Source organism: Pelophylax lessonae, assembly GCF_965119305.1.
Source record: "Pelophylax lessonae genome assembly, chromosome: 5".
NCBI lineage: Eukaryota > Metazoa > Chordata > Amphibia > Anura > Ranidae > Pelophylax > Pelophylax lessonae.
Window position 1 is genome coordinate 112878573 of NC_138772.1, and position 19038 is coordinate 112897610.

General features: G+C 39.4%; 1 protein-coding gene across 1 annotated transcript; it reads left to right on the forward strand.

Annotated features, from left to right (window-relative positions):
- Positions 1-1860: 1860 nt before the first annotated feature.
- CRYGN (crystallin gamma N) lies at positions 1861-18715 on the forward strand (the record flags this gene model as incomplete). The annotated part of the gene is made up of 4 exons (XM_082257526.1): positions 1861-1984; positions 9666-9914; positions 12665-12810; positions 18580-18715. The coding sequence occupies exons 1-4, from the start codon at positions 1964-1966 to the stop codon at positions 18713-18715; spliced, it is 552 nt and encodes a 183-aa protein (XP_082113652.1). The 5' UTR covers positions 1861-1963.
- Between the last annotated feature and the right edge of the window lie 323 nt (positions 18716-19038).

Genomic DNA, 19038 nt, shown 5'->3' on the forward strand with positions numbered 1-19038 from the left:
TCAGGATTTTGTCAGCCGAAAAGTCGGAGTCGGCTGTCGAAAGCACCATACTAACAATCCGAAAATCGGCAGATCGGTCGTCGGACGAAATTTCCCTTCCGAATTTCTTATCGTGTGTACGGGGCTTAAGGAAAGCTTCTTGGACATAAAAAAAGTGCCCTACAGTAATTGATGTTACAGGTTTTTTAATTACTGTCTTTAGTAATTACTGCAGGGTTAGTTTGAAAAAACATCCACGTAATTCAACATGAAAGTAATTTAGAATGGCACAATGCATTTGTATGTTAGGGCTACAACTAAAGAACAAACTTACTACATTTTTTTAAATTGTCAAATTCCATGGTTTTCAAAATTAAAAGTATTGTCCCCTTCTTGCTGTGGAAAGTACTAAACTTGTCTCCGATATTATTTGAGACCATCAGAGACCCCTTTAGACCATAGACAACATCTTTGAAAACTTTTTCTGCATTTTTTATTCTGATGTTTAAAAATAATAAAAAACCTAGAGTCTAAGGAGGAGTAATATATTATAAAATGTTAATACGGTGTGCAAAAAAAATTGGATTTTCTAGTACAACTGCTAAAAACAGATGGATACACATATTATTAGAAACAAATCTTCTCAGCCTTGGACTGTCCATGTTAGTGTCCATGCACACATTGACTGTTATCAGCAGTTTTTAGCAAGGGCGTTTTTCAGCTGTAAAAACTCTGATAAAAGCTTAAAAACACTGAAAAACTCGGCTATTCTGTGTTTATCAACATTTTTGAGCCATAAGCTTTTGTGGGAGTATAGTTTTGCTAAAAAACGCTCCAGCTGAAAAAAGCTGAAAAACTCTCCTGCAAAAAAGCTGAAATACAGTTACAGATTTCTACTGGCGTTTTGATAACGTCCAGTGTACATGAGGCCTTACTTTTAGGCCTCATGCACACTGGACATTTTCACAGCTGCTGTTTTTGGCGTCAGGCGTTTTTTCTACAGCCAGTAAACTCCCCAGCATGTTATCCTATGTGTCCATGCACACATAGGCTGTTATCAGCAGGTTTAGGTCGTGGCATTTTCTGGCTGGAAAACCCTCCTCAGAACTAGTGGGTTTTGAGAGGAGTTTTTCAGCTTTAAAAACGCTCTTACTCTGATAAAAGCTTAAAAACGCTGAAAAACGCAGCTTTTCGGCATTTATCAACGTTCTTGAACCATAAGCTTTTGTGGGAGTATAGTTTTGCAAAAAAAGCTAAAAAGAAGGCTACAGCTAAAAAAAAGCTAAAAAACCACTAAAGAACGCTCCTGCAAAAAAGGTGAAAAACTCCTTCTACGGCTACAGCTTTCTTCTGGCGTTTTGATAACGTCCAGTTTACATGAGGCCTAAGAGTTAGAGACAGATGGCATTATTTATTTCTATCTAGATTTTACTTCAGTATTACTATTTTTATAAGTGCAGGAATTCCTATTTGCAGTAATTCCGTATTTCCTGTGTCTAGGCCATTCTCTATGCATGTTTGTAATAATTGTACATATAATACAAGTGCATGAAGCTCAGTCCATTAGTTTTTCATTATGAGGATTTATTTTTGGATTAATGTGCATTTCTATAAGTTATTAGCTGCATATGGTAAACTCCTCTCCCTGTCCCATGTAAAACACTGAGCATTTCTTCACTACATGCTCTCTGTTCTATACATAAAAGGTGCAGTGAAACTGCCATTCTCATCAGCCAAATTCCTGCCAAGCAAATCTTTTGTCTGCTTGTCTACAATATGTTAAAAGTCTGGGATCAGCACTGTTTGATACAGGGGATTTTGTCTACCAAGCAAAAATGTTAAACCTTCTATAGCTGTTGCATTGTTAGTGCAGGCTCACGATAGCAGCCCCTGTCTGAACTGTGATATATATTGGGGTGTCCAATTTTTCTGTCTGTCAGATTTGTTGGCTCCTGTGTTGGGTTGGACAGCATCCAGCGCAAAGATGTCCCAGTATTCTGGAAAAGTAAGTACAGAGATTTAGCTTTTCTCTATATAGTCGATATATGAGAAAGAGCAAAAAAACAGTTTCATTGTTTAAATGTGTTATCTCAGGCTGGAAGGACAAGGATATATATATATATATATATGCAGTGGATTGTCAGAAAACGAGATCCTACTCTATGTAAAAAATTTAGTTTATACATGTTAGCATTTTAAATACCATGATTCTGAGTCACCTTTTGTGTACATTAAGGATTTCATAATTCTTTTAGTATAACAAGTTATTCAAAGCAACACTATTAAAGGTGAAGCAAGATCACAGTGTTATAGAGCATTATGCATCAACATAGACATTCTTTATAATGCATATGTCAGCTAATCAGCAGCATTGAATGCATCGTTTGGGTGCTTTTGTTTTAAAGCAAAGTTCCATCTTTAAGTCTATTCTCTTTAAAACCTTAACTACAAGTTTCAGGATCACGCCATTGTACTATTCTGGTCATTTGCTCCTTTTCTCATATTGAGGTTGATTTACTAAAACTGGAGAGTGCAAAATCTGGTGCAGCTTAGTATAGAAACCAATAAGCTTCCAGGTTTTATTGTCAAAGTTTAATTGAACAAGCTGAAGTTAGAAGCTGATTGGCTACCAAGCACAGTTGTACTAGATTTTTCACTCCCCAGTTTTAGTAAATCAATCCCATTGTGTCTTTGGCTTTGGTGCGTCTCACTTGTTTGTAATGCTCAAATCTACCTTAAAGTGAACCCGTGCATTGCAAGTACAAGATCTTAGTTTACCTTCACTTTCACACCATTCTGTTCAGCCTCCTAGAACAAAGAATGTTAACCCTGTATAAGCTCCATGTCATATTTTGGAGCTTGCACAGGACTGAGATTCTTTCTTCACACCCATGTAATAGTGCTGATAGCTGAATAGCCAATCGCCAAGCACTAGTACTTTTTATGTTAATGAAAGGGGTCTTAGTCACATGTTCCGCATGCTGGGAAGTGGCTGGTACTTTATTCACTTCCCAGAAGGTGAACAGATTGGTGAATTCAGATGAAGGGAGGATAAGTATAAGCTACTGAACCTGTTGCATTACCTGCATGGACAACTTCATTTTAAACTTCACACATTGCTAAATCTATATACAGACTCCAGATAGTGGACAGCTGTGCTTACACTGTCTGGCTGTTGAATGATCTTTTACACTAGTAAACATGCACGTTTGTATTGGGTGAACATGCATGGTTTACAAAGGTTGTAGAAGAGAACATTCTGGAAGAAAAAAATCGAAATTAGCCAGAAAAACCTTGCCTGGACAATTGCTTTGTCACCCAAAAATGCTGAACAAGGCATGTCTGCCGATGTCAGGGTGGTAATGTATGCATTAGAAAGTTGCCTGATCAGACCATGGCAAGTTTGGGGCACCTTAACTACTGGGGGGGGGGGGGTACAATTGTAAGCATTTAATAAGATCTCATCAGCAGACCATTCATTTTAACAACATTTTTACTATAAGACTATATTTGCATTTAACATATGTTTTCCTGTAAAAGTCTCCCTTTTATAGCCATCTAAAAGCAACAAGACAGCTTCTGGGTGCTGCCATCTTGAATGTGAGCAGCCCCAGCAGATGTCAATTAAGTGTATTAAGTGATATTCTATAGTATTGCCCTTGCTTCTCCCCAGCATCTAAGTAAAAGGTTGTGTAGAGAAGTGAGGGGAGGAGAAAATGGTTGTACTTGGCCATTGTTCTGAATTAAAAGCACATCCATTATTACCTTCTATGGCAGCCTTTTTCAACCTTTTTACCCTAGAGGAACGAACCTGTAAAATATATTTAAGTTCTCAGGGAACCTCTGCTAAAATAATATACATTGGGTATCATTGGGAAAGTGCCTCCTACATTGATGGTCAGTGGGAGGAATACCTCCCTTTCAGTGGTGGTCAGAATGCCCCCCTTACCCTTCTGGCTTTGCCATGTGGTATTGGATCCAGAACTATGCATGCATCATCAGATGAGAAGTTAATCAACCACAAATTAGGGAATCCCTGGCAAGCTCTGAAGAAACCCTTTGGTTTCCATAGGACCCTGGATGGGAATGACTGCTCTATGGAGCACTATGGAATATGCGCAAAGATACGAGTTTGGAAAGTAGTGTACGGCACTGGAGAAATTCAGAGCCACAGTTTATGAGCATTGTCGGGCCCTGGGTAAGCTGGAAAGTGTAAGGTGGGAATTATATATTTATATGTGATAAGAACGGCCTGGAGTGGGAAGGGGGGTCCAGGGGTAACAGTAATCATACATACAAAATTGTAAAAACTTAACAGAAGTTTAAAGGCACCATCTCGAGGATTTTTTATCCTGTTTTTAGTTGGTACGTAAATGGCCTACAGCTATAGCAAGTGCATTTTTCCACATTAGTCAAAGCTGCACAGATTGCTTTTATCTACTGGTGCCCCTAATTGCACAGGCAGTTTTCTTGTAAAGGTGAACATAGTTACCCTTTAACTAGGCATGAACAAAACTTTCTGGTTTGCTTTGGACTGGATTTTGCCAGGAATTGTGTCTTTGCTGGTAAACTCAATTTCCCCGAAGGTCCAATTAGGAGTTTACTTCTTAACCCAAAAATCAAGAATTTAGCACTTCCCTCCTCATGGTGACCTCTAGACACCCTGTGGGATCCAATGAAAATCTTGCTTTTAAAGCTGACGTTTAGATGACTAGGGATATAACTTACCTGCAATAAAGTATATGAACTGATGCCAGTCTTCTTCACAATTGTAAACAAAGGTTACTGCTTTGCTGTGTGTGTATATGTGGGAAGATCCCCTCAATCTTCTCCAACTATGCCCTTCTATTCTGCCATTCCGCCCCTCCCCCTCCACTCACAGAATTCCTTGCATTCTTTTCTAAGAATGCAAAATGGTCTGTGTGAAGAGGAGGAGGATCCTGTCATTCACCTTCCTCTTATCCACTTCATTCTTTAAAAAGAATGCAAGGGAAAAAAAACACCTCTTTGCCTCTGATGCCTATAAACACAGGCCTTAAATGCACAAAAGGTAATCTCCAGTCCCCCTTTAATGTAATATTTGAGTGTGGGTGAGGCCATTTTAAATAGTATCAGTATCAGGCATATCAAAAACTCCTGACATTTTGCTGAATAGAGCCAGAGATCTGTATTAACCACTTGCCGACCGCCGCAAGTACATATACTGCGGCGGTCAGCCCCTCACAGGCAAAGTGACGTATGGGTACGTCACTAGCCTGTGAGGCTCTGGGGAGCGAGCGTGCGCCGCCGGAGAAGCGCTTCCGCTCCCGCGCGGTCACGGACTCCCCCGTGCGTGTGACCAGCGGACCTGATGTCCCGCTGGTCACTCGCGATCGTCGGGTGGAGAGGGAGAAAGGCAGGCGGCTGATGTAGATAAGCCGCCTGTCATTCTCCCCTGTGTAGGAATAGTGATCATACGGTTCTACTATGTAGGACCATTGATCACTGTTCCTACAGCTCAAGCCACAGCCAATCACAGTTAGAATCACGCCCCTAGGGACACACACCACCCCTCCCTCTCAAAAAAAGTTAACCCCTTCACTACCAGTGTCATTTTACAGTAACAGTGCATATGTATAACACTGATTACTGTAGAAATGTCACTGGTAACCCCAAAAGTGTCAAAAATGTCAGTCAAGGGTCCGATCTGTCCGCCCCAATGTCGCAGTCCCGCAAAAAAAATCGCAGATCGCCGCCATTACGCGTTAAAAAAAAAAACAACAAAAATGACAAAAATCTTTCCCTTTGTTAGTAAACGCGATAACTTTTGCGCAAACCAATCAAAATACGCTTTTTGTGATTTTTTTTTACCAAACATATGTAGCATAAAAAAAATTGGCTGAAAATGTTAAAAAATTTTGATTTTTACATTTTTTTTGGGGGAATTTCATATAAAAAAAATTGGAAAAATATTGTTATTTTTGCAAAATTGTCTCTCTTTTTTTGTTTATAGCGCATGATCAAAAAATCGCACAGGTGATCAAATACCACCAAAAGAAAGCTCTGTTTGTGGGAAAAAAAGGATGTCAAATTCGTTTGGGTACAGCGTCGCAGGACCGCGCAATCGTCCGTTAAAGTCACGTAGTGCCGAATCGCAAAATACCCCCTGGTCAGGAAGGGGGTAAAATCTTCCGGGGCTTAAGTGGTTAAAGGAACCCAAACTTACGGTTTCTAGTGCTGCTTAATCGATTATTTTAGCATAAAAGTAAAAATTAAAACAGTTTCTTGATTGATTCAATCTGCTCTACAGAAACGTGATCTTGCTTCATATGTGAAAGATCCCCTTAAAATACATAAATACATTTTTGATAGTTTGCTCATCGGTGATGATGAAATACAGAAGAGTAAAAAATTCCTAAAAAATAATGACTAATAATGACTGGGCGTTTTACAGAGATGATGTGTGCCTAAATGTTGCAATATTTTCCCTAAACTCACGCAGTAAAAGCTTTTTTTTTTTTCTAGAATAAATTTACAGGCGATAAATGTAGACAGAAGTGAGTAATAATACACGTCCATCGTACCCAGAACTGAAGTGAAAATGGGATTTTAAGTAGGTCCATATTGGTTCTGTAGATTCTGGTGTGAAAAGTTACAAGTGATATCATCTCATTTTAAAACTTCTGTAAATCCAGTGGAGACATTTGACAGGTTTATGGACAGGGGCATCTGCAAACACTTTTCATACAGCCCATCTTTGTTCCCAGGTTCTCTTTTTGTTAAAATTTCAGTATCTGTTTGCTAAAAAGTTAATTATACATTGTTCTAAGATTAACTAAATCCCTTAATGTGGAACTGAACTCCCAAAAGGGAGTTAATTCTGTCTAACCAACCCCCCTACCCCAAGCAGAATTCCAATTGTTTTCTGTTTTTATAGTTTGGATAGCTTGGGTAGGTCCACATTTTAGATTGAACATGTATGGTGACCCTTAAAGCCAAATGCCTTGTAATGGCTGCAAAGTTCCTTTCTATTTTGAATTATTTTTCATGAATTTATTTTCAGGGCAACAGTTTCAAATGGAATGTTCTTTAGATATTTAATGCATTAAAAAATTGTTTCTTTGTATAATGTGTAATTTTACATGTACATCTAACCTGCCACCTTTGCTTATTATTTACACAGACTCTGCTTACTGTGTTTTTATTGTTGTGGTTTACTGCTGCTTTTCACAATGTAATTCTAATAGTCGGCCAAGTGCATTGAAAACAATGCACTCCCTGTGTGGCTGATATCCAGTGTTGGGGTAGTTACTCAAAAAATGTAACTAGTTACTAGTTACTTCTGTAAATTGTAATGAGATTACTTTACTAGTTACTGCATTTGAAAAGTAACTTCACTACTTATTACTTTACTTTCCTCTTTCTTAATTGACCGTGTAGAAGAAGATACATGACACTCTTTCTGCATAGAGTTTATTGTATAAACACAGGCTTTGGGAAACATGAGAACAAAAGCTGAAAAAAACAGAATAAAACATAAAGTGCAACAAAAATTCATAAACTTCATCCCTCTCTATTCTTCGAAATAACGATTGTCTCGCACGGCTTGGGTAACGCAGGAAAGCGCGTTCCTATAGTCTAGTAAAGTAGTGTAGTTACCCCCTTTAGCCTAGTAAAGTAGTGTAGCTACCAATATTAGTATTGTAACTAGTTACATTACTTAGTTACCAAAAAAAGTAATGTAGTTACTGTAATCAGTTACTTTGTAACTAGTTACCCCCAACACTGCTGATATCCTACCTCTACAATTGTTAAGCCTAGTACACACGGGCTCAATATCGGGCGGCATTGGCCGGTTCAATAGAAACTGGCCAACCTTTGGCCCATGTGCACTGCAGTCGGTCCGACAGAAGCCATACTATGTTAAGCCCATGGCATGCCATCTTTGTGAATACAATTCATATACATACTGTGTATATGTACCATGATTCTGTGCAAGCAGCCCAGTCACAAACTAATTCAAGACTGACAATTACATAGAAACTTAGCAGAGTGCCTAAAGAAAAAGACCAGGTGGTCCATCAAGTCTGCCCCTTTTTTCCTCTAAACTTTTTTGTCTAGATCTATGTATGTTTTTTCCCCAAGCATGTTTAAATGCGCTTATTGATGTCTGATGAATTTTCTATATAAAGACTGTGTAAAGCCTAGTACACACGCAACTAATTTCCGCCGACCGGTCGTTCGTCTTTTGTCCAGAGTGGTGTCTGTTGGTTGGAATGTGCTCTAGACTGCACACGAATTTTGTCATCTGACAGAATTCGACTTCAGAAGTGATGTCATGTGTTGGTTAGCTTTCTTTGTGTTCTTTCATCTCTGAGCATGCCCAGTCTTGCTCATAAGATTTTTCCCTGTCGAAATCTGTACTGACTGCACGAAAATCGGACGTGTTTTGACAGTGAATAAAAATTTTATAGTCTGCACACCAGAATTTTTTCGGCCGAAAAGTCGGAGTCGGTTGTCGAGAGCACCATACTAACAAGCCGAAAATCGGCAGATCGGTCGTCGGACGAAAATTCCCGGCCGAATTTCGACTCGTGTGTACGGGTCTTTAGTTGCATTTTGCCCCCTCTCCCATCCATCATGGGACACACAAAGTGGATTTTCATTTTCCTCACATCAAGGCTGGTTTTATGGTATCTGTTCTAAACTTGCAAATGTCAGTGCTGGCACACCACAACTACCTCTACAAAATATGCAGGTACAGGGCATGTACCTGCAAAAAAGTACATTCTTGGTTTTATGTTTTCCTTTGAAAAAAGTTTAAAATAAACCAATCTTAGTTTGTCATAATATCAAAATGAATATTTAACAAATGCAAGTATTTGATACTTCTCATAGAGACCAAAGTACTACCCCTTAAAAAACATTTATATACCTTCCCCCCCCAGAAGACCATTGTCATTGTTTTGGTATCATCCATGGTCAACTCAGCACTTTTTTCCCAGACTAAAATCTATGCCCTATGACACAGCCTTATAAATCCTGGGACCTGTGTAGTATTGCAGCATGTGATTTGCAACAAACTTACAGCATTGGAGTCTAGGAGCGGAGACTGGAGAATTTCTTTCTCCTGCTTAACAAAAACTGATAATATCATTCTCCCAGAATGGTCCTTCCAGTCTAGACACTTGTCTGTTTTCTCATAATAAATAATAGCATTTTGTTTCAGTTGTTTATGCTGATGCTGTATATTGTGTCAGGAATGTAATAAAACGTACTTGTAAAGTTACTGATACGATGAAATCTGCCTTATCCTGGAGCTTTGCCACTCGAAAGCAGCAGCTATGGGGTATTTACAAGCGTCCAGGGCTGAGGGTATTGGGATATGTGGAAGGGTCAGAATTTAGGGCCGGAGACAGGCCCCTGTATGGAATTCAGTTCATTCATCATTTTTTTTTAACTAATGAATGGCTGTTCAATGAAGCTCTTATTATAACAACGGTTTAAAATATCACAAAACACATTTAAAATTCAGAAAGTTGTTTAAAATACTGGATGATTTTCATGATGGATAATAAAGATTTTCATTGCTCAAAAATACTGATCATTGACAAGTGTCACAGTTCTAGCTGGCCCTGTATGAGAATACAGTAACCTATGCATATTTGATTGGATGTGAACGAATGATGTATTCTGTCTTGTTTTAGATCATCTTCTATGAGGGAAAATGCTTCACAGGGCGAAAACTGGAAGTCTTTGGGGACTGTGACAACTTTCAGGACCGGGGGTTCATGAACCGTGTCAATTCCATCCGAGTAGAAAGTGGAGCATGGATCTGTTATGATCACCCTGACTTTAAAGGACAGCAGTACATTCTGGAGCGAGGAGAGTACCCAGACTTCCACCGCTGGAACGGACACAATGACCACATGGGATCCAGCAGACCCGTCAGAATGGTTTGTGTTTGAATTTTCACCTACTATAATTTATAAATGTATTTTTTGCTATTACGTAACTAGATGATGTCTATGAGGGCTTCTCCATTCCTTGCAAACTAAACCAACTCTTCTTATGCCACACTCTTTCTCCTGATCAGTGGTGGACATGGACAGGGCTCCTGGACAAAAAAAACTTTCTTTCTATGCTTACCACTGTTCATGGTGTACATGCATGACAACTCCCAGCATCACCTCTTTTTGCTGATACACCCTACGAGTCAATACTCTGCTCCTTATAGCAGCACCTGTTGCAGCGTTTCTTCAGGTGACAAAGTAGTTTGTGGAGTCCTCAAAGTGGAACTAAACTCGACTATCCTTTACAGCCAAGGGAGCTGTCATCTTAGCTTCTGATTGATCTTTAGTTTACATGGTTCTGCACATGTGATCAGCTATGACATCAGCCATTTGATGGTTTGAAAGTTTGGTTGAGAACTGATATAAGCACCATAGTAACCATAATAGTTATCATTTAAGACCTACCTTGAATGTAACTGTTTTGGTTTAACTCTGGTCAAATGTTTAAAGCGAAAGTACAACCTAATACCTTAAATTCTCCCCTGCAATCATTAAGGTGGGCTGAGTTCCGCCTTATGTGTCAAAATGAAAAAATTACAGTTTTTTCTACCTTTATTTGGCAGTATTCAGTGCTGTCACATGACTTCAATTCCCCTTCCTGCTGAGTCCAAGAGAAGCAAGTGGGTGTGGTTACTGAAAGCTAGTGACATCACTTCCAGAGAGGGACACTGTTCCTGTGTAGCCAGCGGGCGTATACAGAATGGGAGGAGCTAATCATAGGTTCCCGCCCAGTGTTCTCTGATTAGCAAGGATGCATTGTACATCCTAATTCATGATAAAATTAAGAACTAATAAATATCCATCCACACATGACACGGGGGGGGGGGGGGGGACACATATACAACTTTTGATGTGACTTTGATCCAGAGAGTATAAAGTTGGATCAAAGCTGCACTCAAAGTTGCATCAAAGTCACACTCTAGTGGCTACGTTTCCTCTAGTGTGACTCTTAAGTTGTGTGATTTAGAGTGCGACTTTGAGTGTTGTTTTGATCCAACTTTACACTCTCTGGCTCAAAGTCATATCAAAAGTTGCATCAAAGTAGTGCAGGCAACTTTTCAAAGTCGCTGATTTTTAAAGTCGCATAGATGGGAACAGGTGCCATTGAAATCAATGGGCTGTGACTTGTCATGTGACTTTATGTGTCCAAAGTCATATGACAAGTCACACTACTAGAAACGGAGCCTTAAACTCATTTCTCACATGTAATAAGCAATAGAAGCCGATCTGTATCCTTCCAAACTTTCAAAAATGTTCCTTTGTACCTTATTTCTTTCATATATTGTCTTGTGACCCCCCTCTCTGTCTCTCCTTTTCTCTCTCTCCCCTTTTCTCTCCCCCCCCTCTCTCTCTCTCTCTCTCTCTCTCTCTCTCTCAGGGGAAGCTGCTAGCCTAAAAGAGGCTATGAAGACAGGAGATCATGTTCTGTGAAGGATAGGAGGGATGGGGGTGGGGCATGGCAGGTCTAGGCATGCCTGTCTAAGAAAAACCGACAACCTTTTCAGGAAGTGAAAGCCAGGTTAGCAAATTCAGATAAAGGTAGATAGTGTTGTCGGTGAAGAACAGGAGGAAGCTGTTTGTTCAGCTTAGATAAGACATTCTAAGCTACACAAATAGCTAGCCAGAAAATGAATAATATCAAACATAAAGATATTTAACCTACTATTAATAGGAAAAATTAAATTTTTGACCAGAGTTTCCCTTTAAGCTTCCTTAACGCAATATTCTCAAAATCCAAGGTTGCCATGGTATTTTAGCACATCTCTGCTTTTTTGCACTACCTTAACCACTTCTGGACCAGAAGGTTCTACCCCCCTTAATGACCAGGCCATTTTTTGCGATTCGGCACTGCGTTACTTAAACGGACAATAGCACGGCCGTGCGATGCTGTACCCAAATAAAATTGATGTCCTTTTTTTCCCACAAATAGATCTTTCTTTTGGTGGTATTTGATCACCTGTGCGATTTTTTATTTTTTGCGCTATAAACAAAAAAAAAGCGACCGTTCTGAAAAAAAAAAAAACAATATTTTTCACATTCTGCTATATAACATTCCCAATAAAAAAAATTCAAATCAAATTTTTTCATTCATTTTAGGCCAATTTGTATTCTGCTACATATTTTCGTTAAAAATAATCCCACTAAGCGTATTTTGATTGGTTCGCGCTAAAGTTATTGCGTCTACAAACTAAGATCACCTTCTACTGCATTTTCTTTTGTTACCTGTAATATTCATGTTTTCTAAATAAAAATGTATTAAATTTAAAAATAAATGGGGCACAAGCGCGCCTCCGGCGACGCGTGCACACCCCCAGCAGCGCTACCGCGAACCACCGTACACGCAGCCAAGCTAGCCTGCGCAGTATATCTGCAGCGGGTGGGCGGCAAGTGGTTATTGAATATGCCTTTTGTGAACCTGGTAACTACTGTATATATGCATAATTAATTCTGCCACTAAAGTATCATATATGTTCATAGTAAAAAAAAATAGAGCATTCGACTTTTAAAATTGTATTTGTTAAATAAGTAAATGGCAGATGTCTGTATAACATATTGCCTATCAGTCAGATGTGTTTCAGCTGTTAAGGTAGATGGTGATGCTAACTCTAGTAAATTTTCTGTCTGTCTTCCAGCATGGAGAACACTACAGGCTGGAGCTGTTTGAGGGATGTAATTTTACTGGTCAGTGCATGGAGTTCTGTGAAGACTGTCCTTTCCTTCAAGGACGGGGCTGGAACAAAAACTGTGTGAATGCCATCAAAGTCTATGGTGATGGAGCGTAAGTTTCACAAACTAATGGGAATAAGATGCAGATAAAAATAATTCACAAACCTAGAACCATTTTGGGAACTTTTACACCTTACTACACTCTACTTTCATAGAAGAAATGCTTGCGGTATTCATTACATATGCAAAATGCCAAATAATAATGGCGATCCTTTTTTCAGATACGGAAAATGAGTATCATGCATGGTTATTGATTATCTTGTTTTTGTTTTATTTTGGTGATGACTGTCTAATTAAACTCACACAAATATTCTAACACAAACAATTGGCTTTAAATTCACCTTTTCATAACCGATTGACTTATTTCTACAGATAGCCTTGGGTACCCCTAGATCATTGTAGGAGAGGAAAGTGAGAAGGAGTGAAATTTGATTTTGCTGTTAAACTTCTTTGGTGTTGCTTAGTTAGCCTAAATAATGTTAATACTGCTACTGTACTGGTGTACATTTACACACTGGTGTTGTTGTAGTGTAGGTAGCCCATCATACACCTAGCTTTTGGAAGATTCTAGGGTTAGCATATCAACTTTTATGTTAATCTAGGAACATTATTATAATTTTTTTTATATAAATAAGATGCTTATCAGAACTAAAAGTATTTGATTCTATAATAGTATTGTAAGTAGAGACTTTCCCTTACATACAATTTACTTCCTGTTCAGCAATCAATCAATCAATCAATCAATCAATCAATCAGATACAGCCTTTTGTGACTAGTAATGCCTCATACACACGCAACAATTATCGGCCGACCGATCGTCCGACTTTGTCCAGAGTGGTGTTTTGTTGGTTGGAATGTGCCTATACTGCACACAAATTTTCTCGGCCAACAAAAATCTACTTCTGAAGTGTTGTCATGTGCTGGTTTACTTTCCGTGTGTTTTTTCTTCTCTGAGCATGCCCAGTCTTGCTCATCAGATTTTTGTCTGCCGAAATCTGTACTGACTGACGGAAAATCGGCCGTTGTGTTGACTGCCAACAAAAATGTTATAGCCTGCACGCCAGATTTTTTTCGCCCGAAAAGTCGGAGTCGGTTGTCGGAAGCATCATACTAACAAGCCGAAAAACGGCCGATCGGACGTTGGCCAAAAATTCCCGGCCAATAATCGATGCGTGTGTACGGGGCATTCGTTTCTTGAAGGTTACCATGGACCACAATTATGCATTGTGCTAAATCATTCATTTAACAAAGCAACAGAGTCAGGAACTATTCCAGAGAGGTCTGGAGTCCACAGGAGATATAATAATTTAGCAAGAGAGTCCCCCCACATGATTCCACCTAAAGCTGAAAATCACTTTTTAGTGGCCTGATTTTTTAACATATAATAACAGCATACATTGCATTAAAGTAGAACTATACTCTCTCCAACAACATTAACTATTTTAATCCTTATGCTGCTAGCATTGGTAAATAGATAGGGAAGTATATAATATTTACTTGTTTTAAACTTTTTTCTGCACGCTTGAGCCAAAGGCAGATGGATTCCAGGAAGTAAATGCTACATGAATCACCTGCCCTTACTCAAGATGGCCGTGGCTAGAAATGCTAGGGGGTGTTTTTCAAAGGGATTTTTGAGCAAAATAAAACATGGAGACATGGATTTGATGAGTGAGTTTGCTTTGAATATAAAGAGTCCATTGCCATTGACTTAAAAAACGCTGCTCCTAGAGGAGATTGCAGCTTTTCGTCTAGAAGCAGCTAATGTTATCCTATGTGTCCATGCACACTAGGGCGTTTACAGGCATATTTTAAGCTCAGTATTTAGTGGCAGAAAAAGGAACCCTCCTGTCTTGCGTTTTTCAGAGTAACTTTTGGGCAGAAAAAAAACGCTAAATGCTTCTAAACACCTATACAAAAAGGCTATACGTATATGAGAATTTTTTTCTGCCAAAAGAACTGATGTTTTTTTAAGCCCAGTGTGCATGGACCCTAAAAATGAATAAAAGAGGTTGTAAATCCCCCCTCTGTAAGTTGTACCTATAGGTAAGCCCATAATAAGGCTTACCTATAGGTACTGTAAATATCTCCTAAACATGCACCGTTTAGGAGATATTTATTTTTCTTGCAGCCGATGACATCATCGGTGCATGCCCTCTCAAGGAACGGCCTCCCATGCACCGTGAACGGCAGCTCCAGCGCGCATTTGCGGGAGTGATGTCACCGTGCCTCCGGCCTATCATATAGCCGGAGGACATGAACCAGAAAGTAGGACGGCCAAAAATGTCAGCTGTGTCACTGCTGAGCGGGCGGCACTGCGGGGGCTTCGTTCTAAGGTAAGTATTTCATAATGAGCTAGGATGCGATGCATCCTAGCTCATTATGCCTTTGTCTTACAGGTTTTTTGTTTTTTTTTTCAGGTTTTTTTTTTTGAGTTTACAAATTACAACCTCTTTAAACAGCATTTTCAGTATGTGGTGCTCAGAAACAGTTTAGCAGTGTTTTAACTTGAACCTCTGAACCTAGCACTTTTTCTTAGTACTTAGAGTTACTGAGCCAAGACAAGCATATTAAGTCAGAGCTCTTAGTTTACCAGGGCATTGTGTGTCATATACAACTGCCATGTGTTTCTTTTATAGAAGATACTTTTTCCACCTTTTCTCATCTTTTTTGGATCTCAGTACTTCTGAACACTTTTACATGAACTCTACATGAACTTGCAGTAGCAGCTTCATGGCTTTGCTAAGTGTGGGCTTCCTGATGGAGGCAAAAGTGTGTCTGCATAGCATAACAGGGGGCAACACAGGACAGCAAATGGGAAAGAGAGATATAGTGTTGTCACTCAAAACAGAATGCATCAGAACCTTAATAGAAAGTATGCCATTATTTCAATGAACACTGAAGATAACATTAATTTATATTCACATATTAAATTAGATTTTTGCTTTTTAGTTTTTATATTCTATGAAGCCTTTAAACAAAAGGCTTCATAGAATATAAGAGATAAGAAACACAAATCACAGCGCACTAGGTCATGCAGAAAAAAAAACACCTTTTAATTAATCTGAAGAAAAAAATTGCACTTAAAAGTAAAGTGGCTTGATCAGGGCATATTGCCAGGGACAAACACCAGGTAACATCAACAGAGGCTTAAAATACTCTCACTAGGAAGGTGGCATCAGGAGAGCTATGACCAGGAATGGTGTAATCTGGAGTGAACTCTGCAGGAACCATGTGAGGGTCATTGATAAAAATGAGAAATCAGATTTGTACTTTGGGAAAATAGAGTACCTCCATTAACATGGTATTGGACCCCTACCCCTCCGGGACATGCCTCTCAGGCTCCAAGCAGCTCAATTGGGTGCCATTTCTTGTCTTTTCCCAGCCTATTTAAAGGCTATCATAGTGCCTCACCCTCCGCTCCAATGAAGGGACATGAGCCCCAAAACATGTTAGTGGAGGGTATCTATTTACCCAAAGTACAAGTCTTGTTTTCTAATTTTTGTATATGACCACCACATGGTTCCTGCAGTATTCACTCCAGATTATACCAAGACCAAAGTACAATTTAGCAAACAGCTGAATATACAGATGAAATACATACAATAGAGCAGTTTTTCCTGCCAAAGGATTTATATTTCTGTCCATACAGTTTTAAGAAATTATCACATAAAGTATATACACTGTTAATACTTATAAACAGTTAATTACATGCTGTATATTATACCATCAATTCCCTAAAACTGCCCATATGTGTTCTACTTGTCAGCCATGTAAAGCTGTTTTGACATTTTTGGTAAAAATCTTTTTTAAATAGTTTTTACTAAAGCTTGACTGCAGACATGTACAAATAGCAGTTATCATACATAGAAAGAATACAAAAAGAAGCACTAATAATGTTACAAAATCCAGAATTTTTAGGATTAACATCTGTCTACTTTTTATATTATTAGCTCAACAAAGAAAATTTCCTTTCCAAAAGTTAAGTCAAAATTTTATGCAACAATAATAACAGTAATAACAAAGCTCCCACCATTAACCGGTTGCGACTGCGCACAGTATATTTACTGCGGCAGTCAGCCCCGGCCAGGCAGAGTGACGTAGGTCTACGTCGCTAGCCTGTCCCCGGGTTTTGAGCCAATAGCGGGCGAGCGCGCGCCCGCTGAGGCGCGCCCGCTGAGGCTCGTTCACGGAGGAGTCCGGGCGTGTGACCGGCGGACATCTACGATCGTCGGTAGAGCGGGAGAATCATTCATTGTCATTCTCCCCTGTGTAAAAATGGAGATGAGACGGTTCTACTATGTAGAACCGTTGATCTCTGTTTTTACAATAGGAGACATGTCCCATCACAGTTAGAATCACGCCCCTAGGACACACTTAACCCCTCCCTCTCCAATACAGTTAACCCCTTCCCTGCCAGTGTCATTTTTACAGTAACAGTGCATATATATAGCACTGATTACTGCAGTAATGTCACTGGTACCCCCAAAAGTGTCAAAAATGTCAGTCAAGGGTCCGATCTGTCCGCCGCAATGTTGCAGTACCGCAAAAAAAATCTCAGATCACCGCCATTACTCGTTAAACAAAAAAACATGAAAAATGACAAAAATCTTTCCCTTTGTTAGTAAACGCGATAACTTTTGCGAAAACCAATCAAAATATGCTTTTTGCGATTTTTTTTACCAAACATATGTAGCATAAATCAAATTGGCCGAAAATGTTAAAAAATTTTGATTTTTACAATTTTTTTGGGGGAATTTCATTTAAAAAAAAGTGAAAAATATTGTTATTTTTGCAAAATTTGCACACTTTTTTTGTTTATAGCGCATGATCAAAAAATCGCACAGGTGATCAAATACCACCAAAAGAAAGCTCTGTTTGTGGGAAAAAAAGAACGTGAAATTCGTTTAGGTACAGCGTCGCACGACCGCGCAATTGTCCGTTAAATGTCACGCAGTAAAAAATCGCAAAAAACCCCCTGGTCAGGAAGGGGGTAAAATCTTCCGGGGCTTAAGTGGTTAAAACATTTTCAGCTACTAATCTGCACCTTGAAAGATCTCACCACCCACACTCAGGGGGCAACCTCAGGAAACATAAGGGACCACACACTCCATTTGGCATTCAAGGCCTGAATAGATTGGGTAGTGTACACAAATTACCTTTCATATACATGTTGTGATTGCACTCTGTGTATTACTTCGGAGGCATTGGGAGCATTGATTGTTTTCCTACTAGAAGTATTTGTGAAACAAGCTAATATTAAAATATGTGTGATAATATTCCGAAATTGTAGTGGTAATCTATTAATTGTAAGGTTGAGGACAGTGGCGTCACTGGGGGGGGCCAGAGGGGGCCACGGCCCCCCCAAAGTTACAGTGTGCCCCCCCATGTGCCCCCCCAAATAAAATGATCAGGGGTCGGCGCCGGGGCTGCCACGCTGCCCCGCCATCATTCATCATCATGTCATTGAGGATAGCCAGGTGGGGAGATGGAGTGATAATAATGCCAGTAACTGAAGAGATAAGGGAGAACACGGAGTTCCGGGATAAAAATCTTTCAAGGCTGACAAATAGCTATTTGGATATGGAACTGAGAGAGTGGAAAGATGCTGGAGGACTGCACCGGTGCATATATACAATTCTTACACAATTGTGTGCTCTGCCAAAAAACCCTATCAGTTTGCTTTGGCTATTATCATAGATAGTGCTGTGGAACTGGCCTTCAGCAGACAAATGTCTGACTTTCCACCCTGTATGTGTATAGCCAGATTTATGCAACATTTTTGTGTGTGTGTTTTAATGTTATACCTTTTATGTCATTCCAGCTGGGTCTTGTATGAGGAACCCAACTATCGTGGACGCATGTACATTGTAGAAAGAGGAGACTTCCGCACATTTAATGAGTGGCAGGCTCAGAGCGCAAACATTCAGTCCATCAGACGTGTGGTAAACTACTTCTAAGCACTGGACTTTAACCTCGGTCAAAGGGACACTTGAACACTCAGTAACACTTACCTCTTCTTAGTGAAAAATGCCCAATAAATTCTTAAACTGTGTTCTGGCTTCAGTTTTTACTCTAAATAAAGAGTCGTGTACTGTGTGCCAAATGGGTATTGGTCTTTCTAAGAATACTCCGTTCAGCTTTTTTTTGTTAGACACAAAACGATGAGCCAAGTACAAGAACTCATGGCAGCATATTAGAATTGCCAGGGGGTTAACTTAACATGGTTGTAAACCTCAGCTATCAAATAGGAACAAAGCATATCCCTCCATAGTGTGTAATT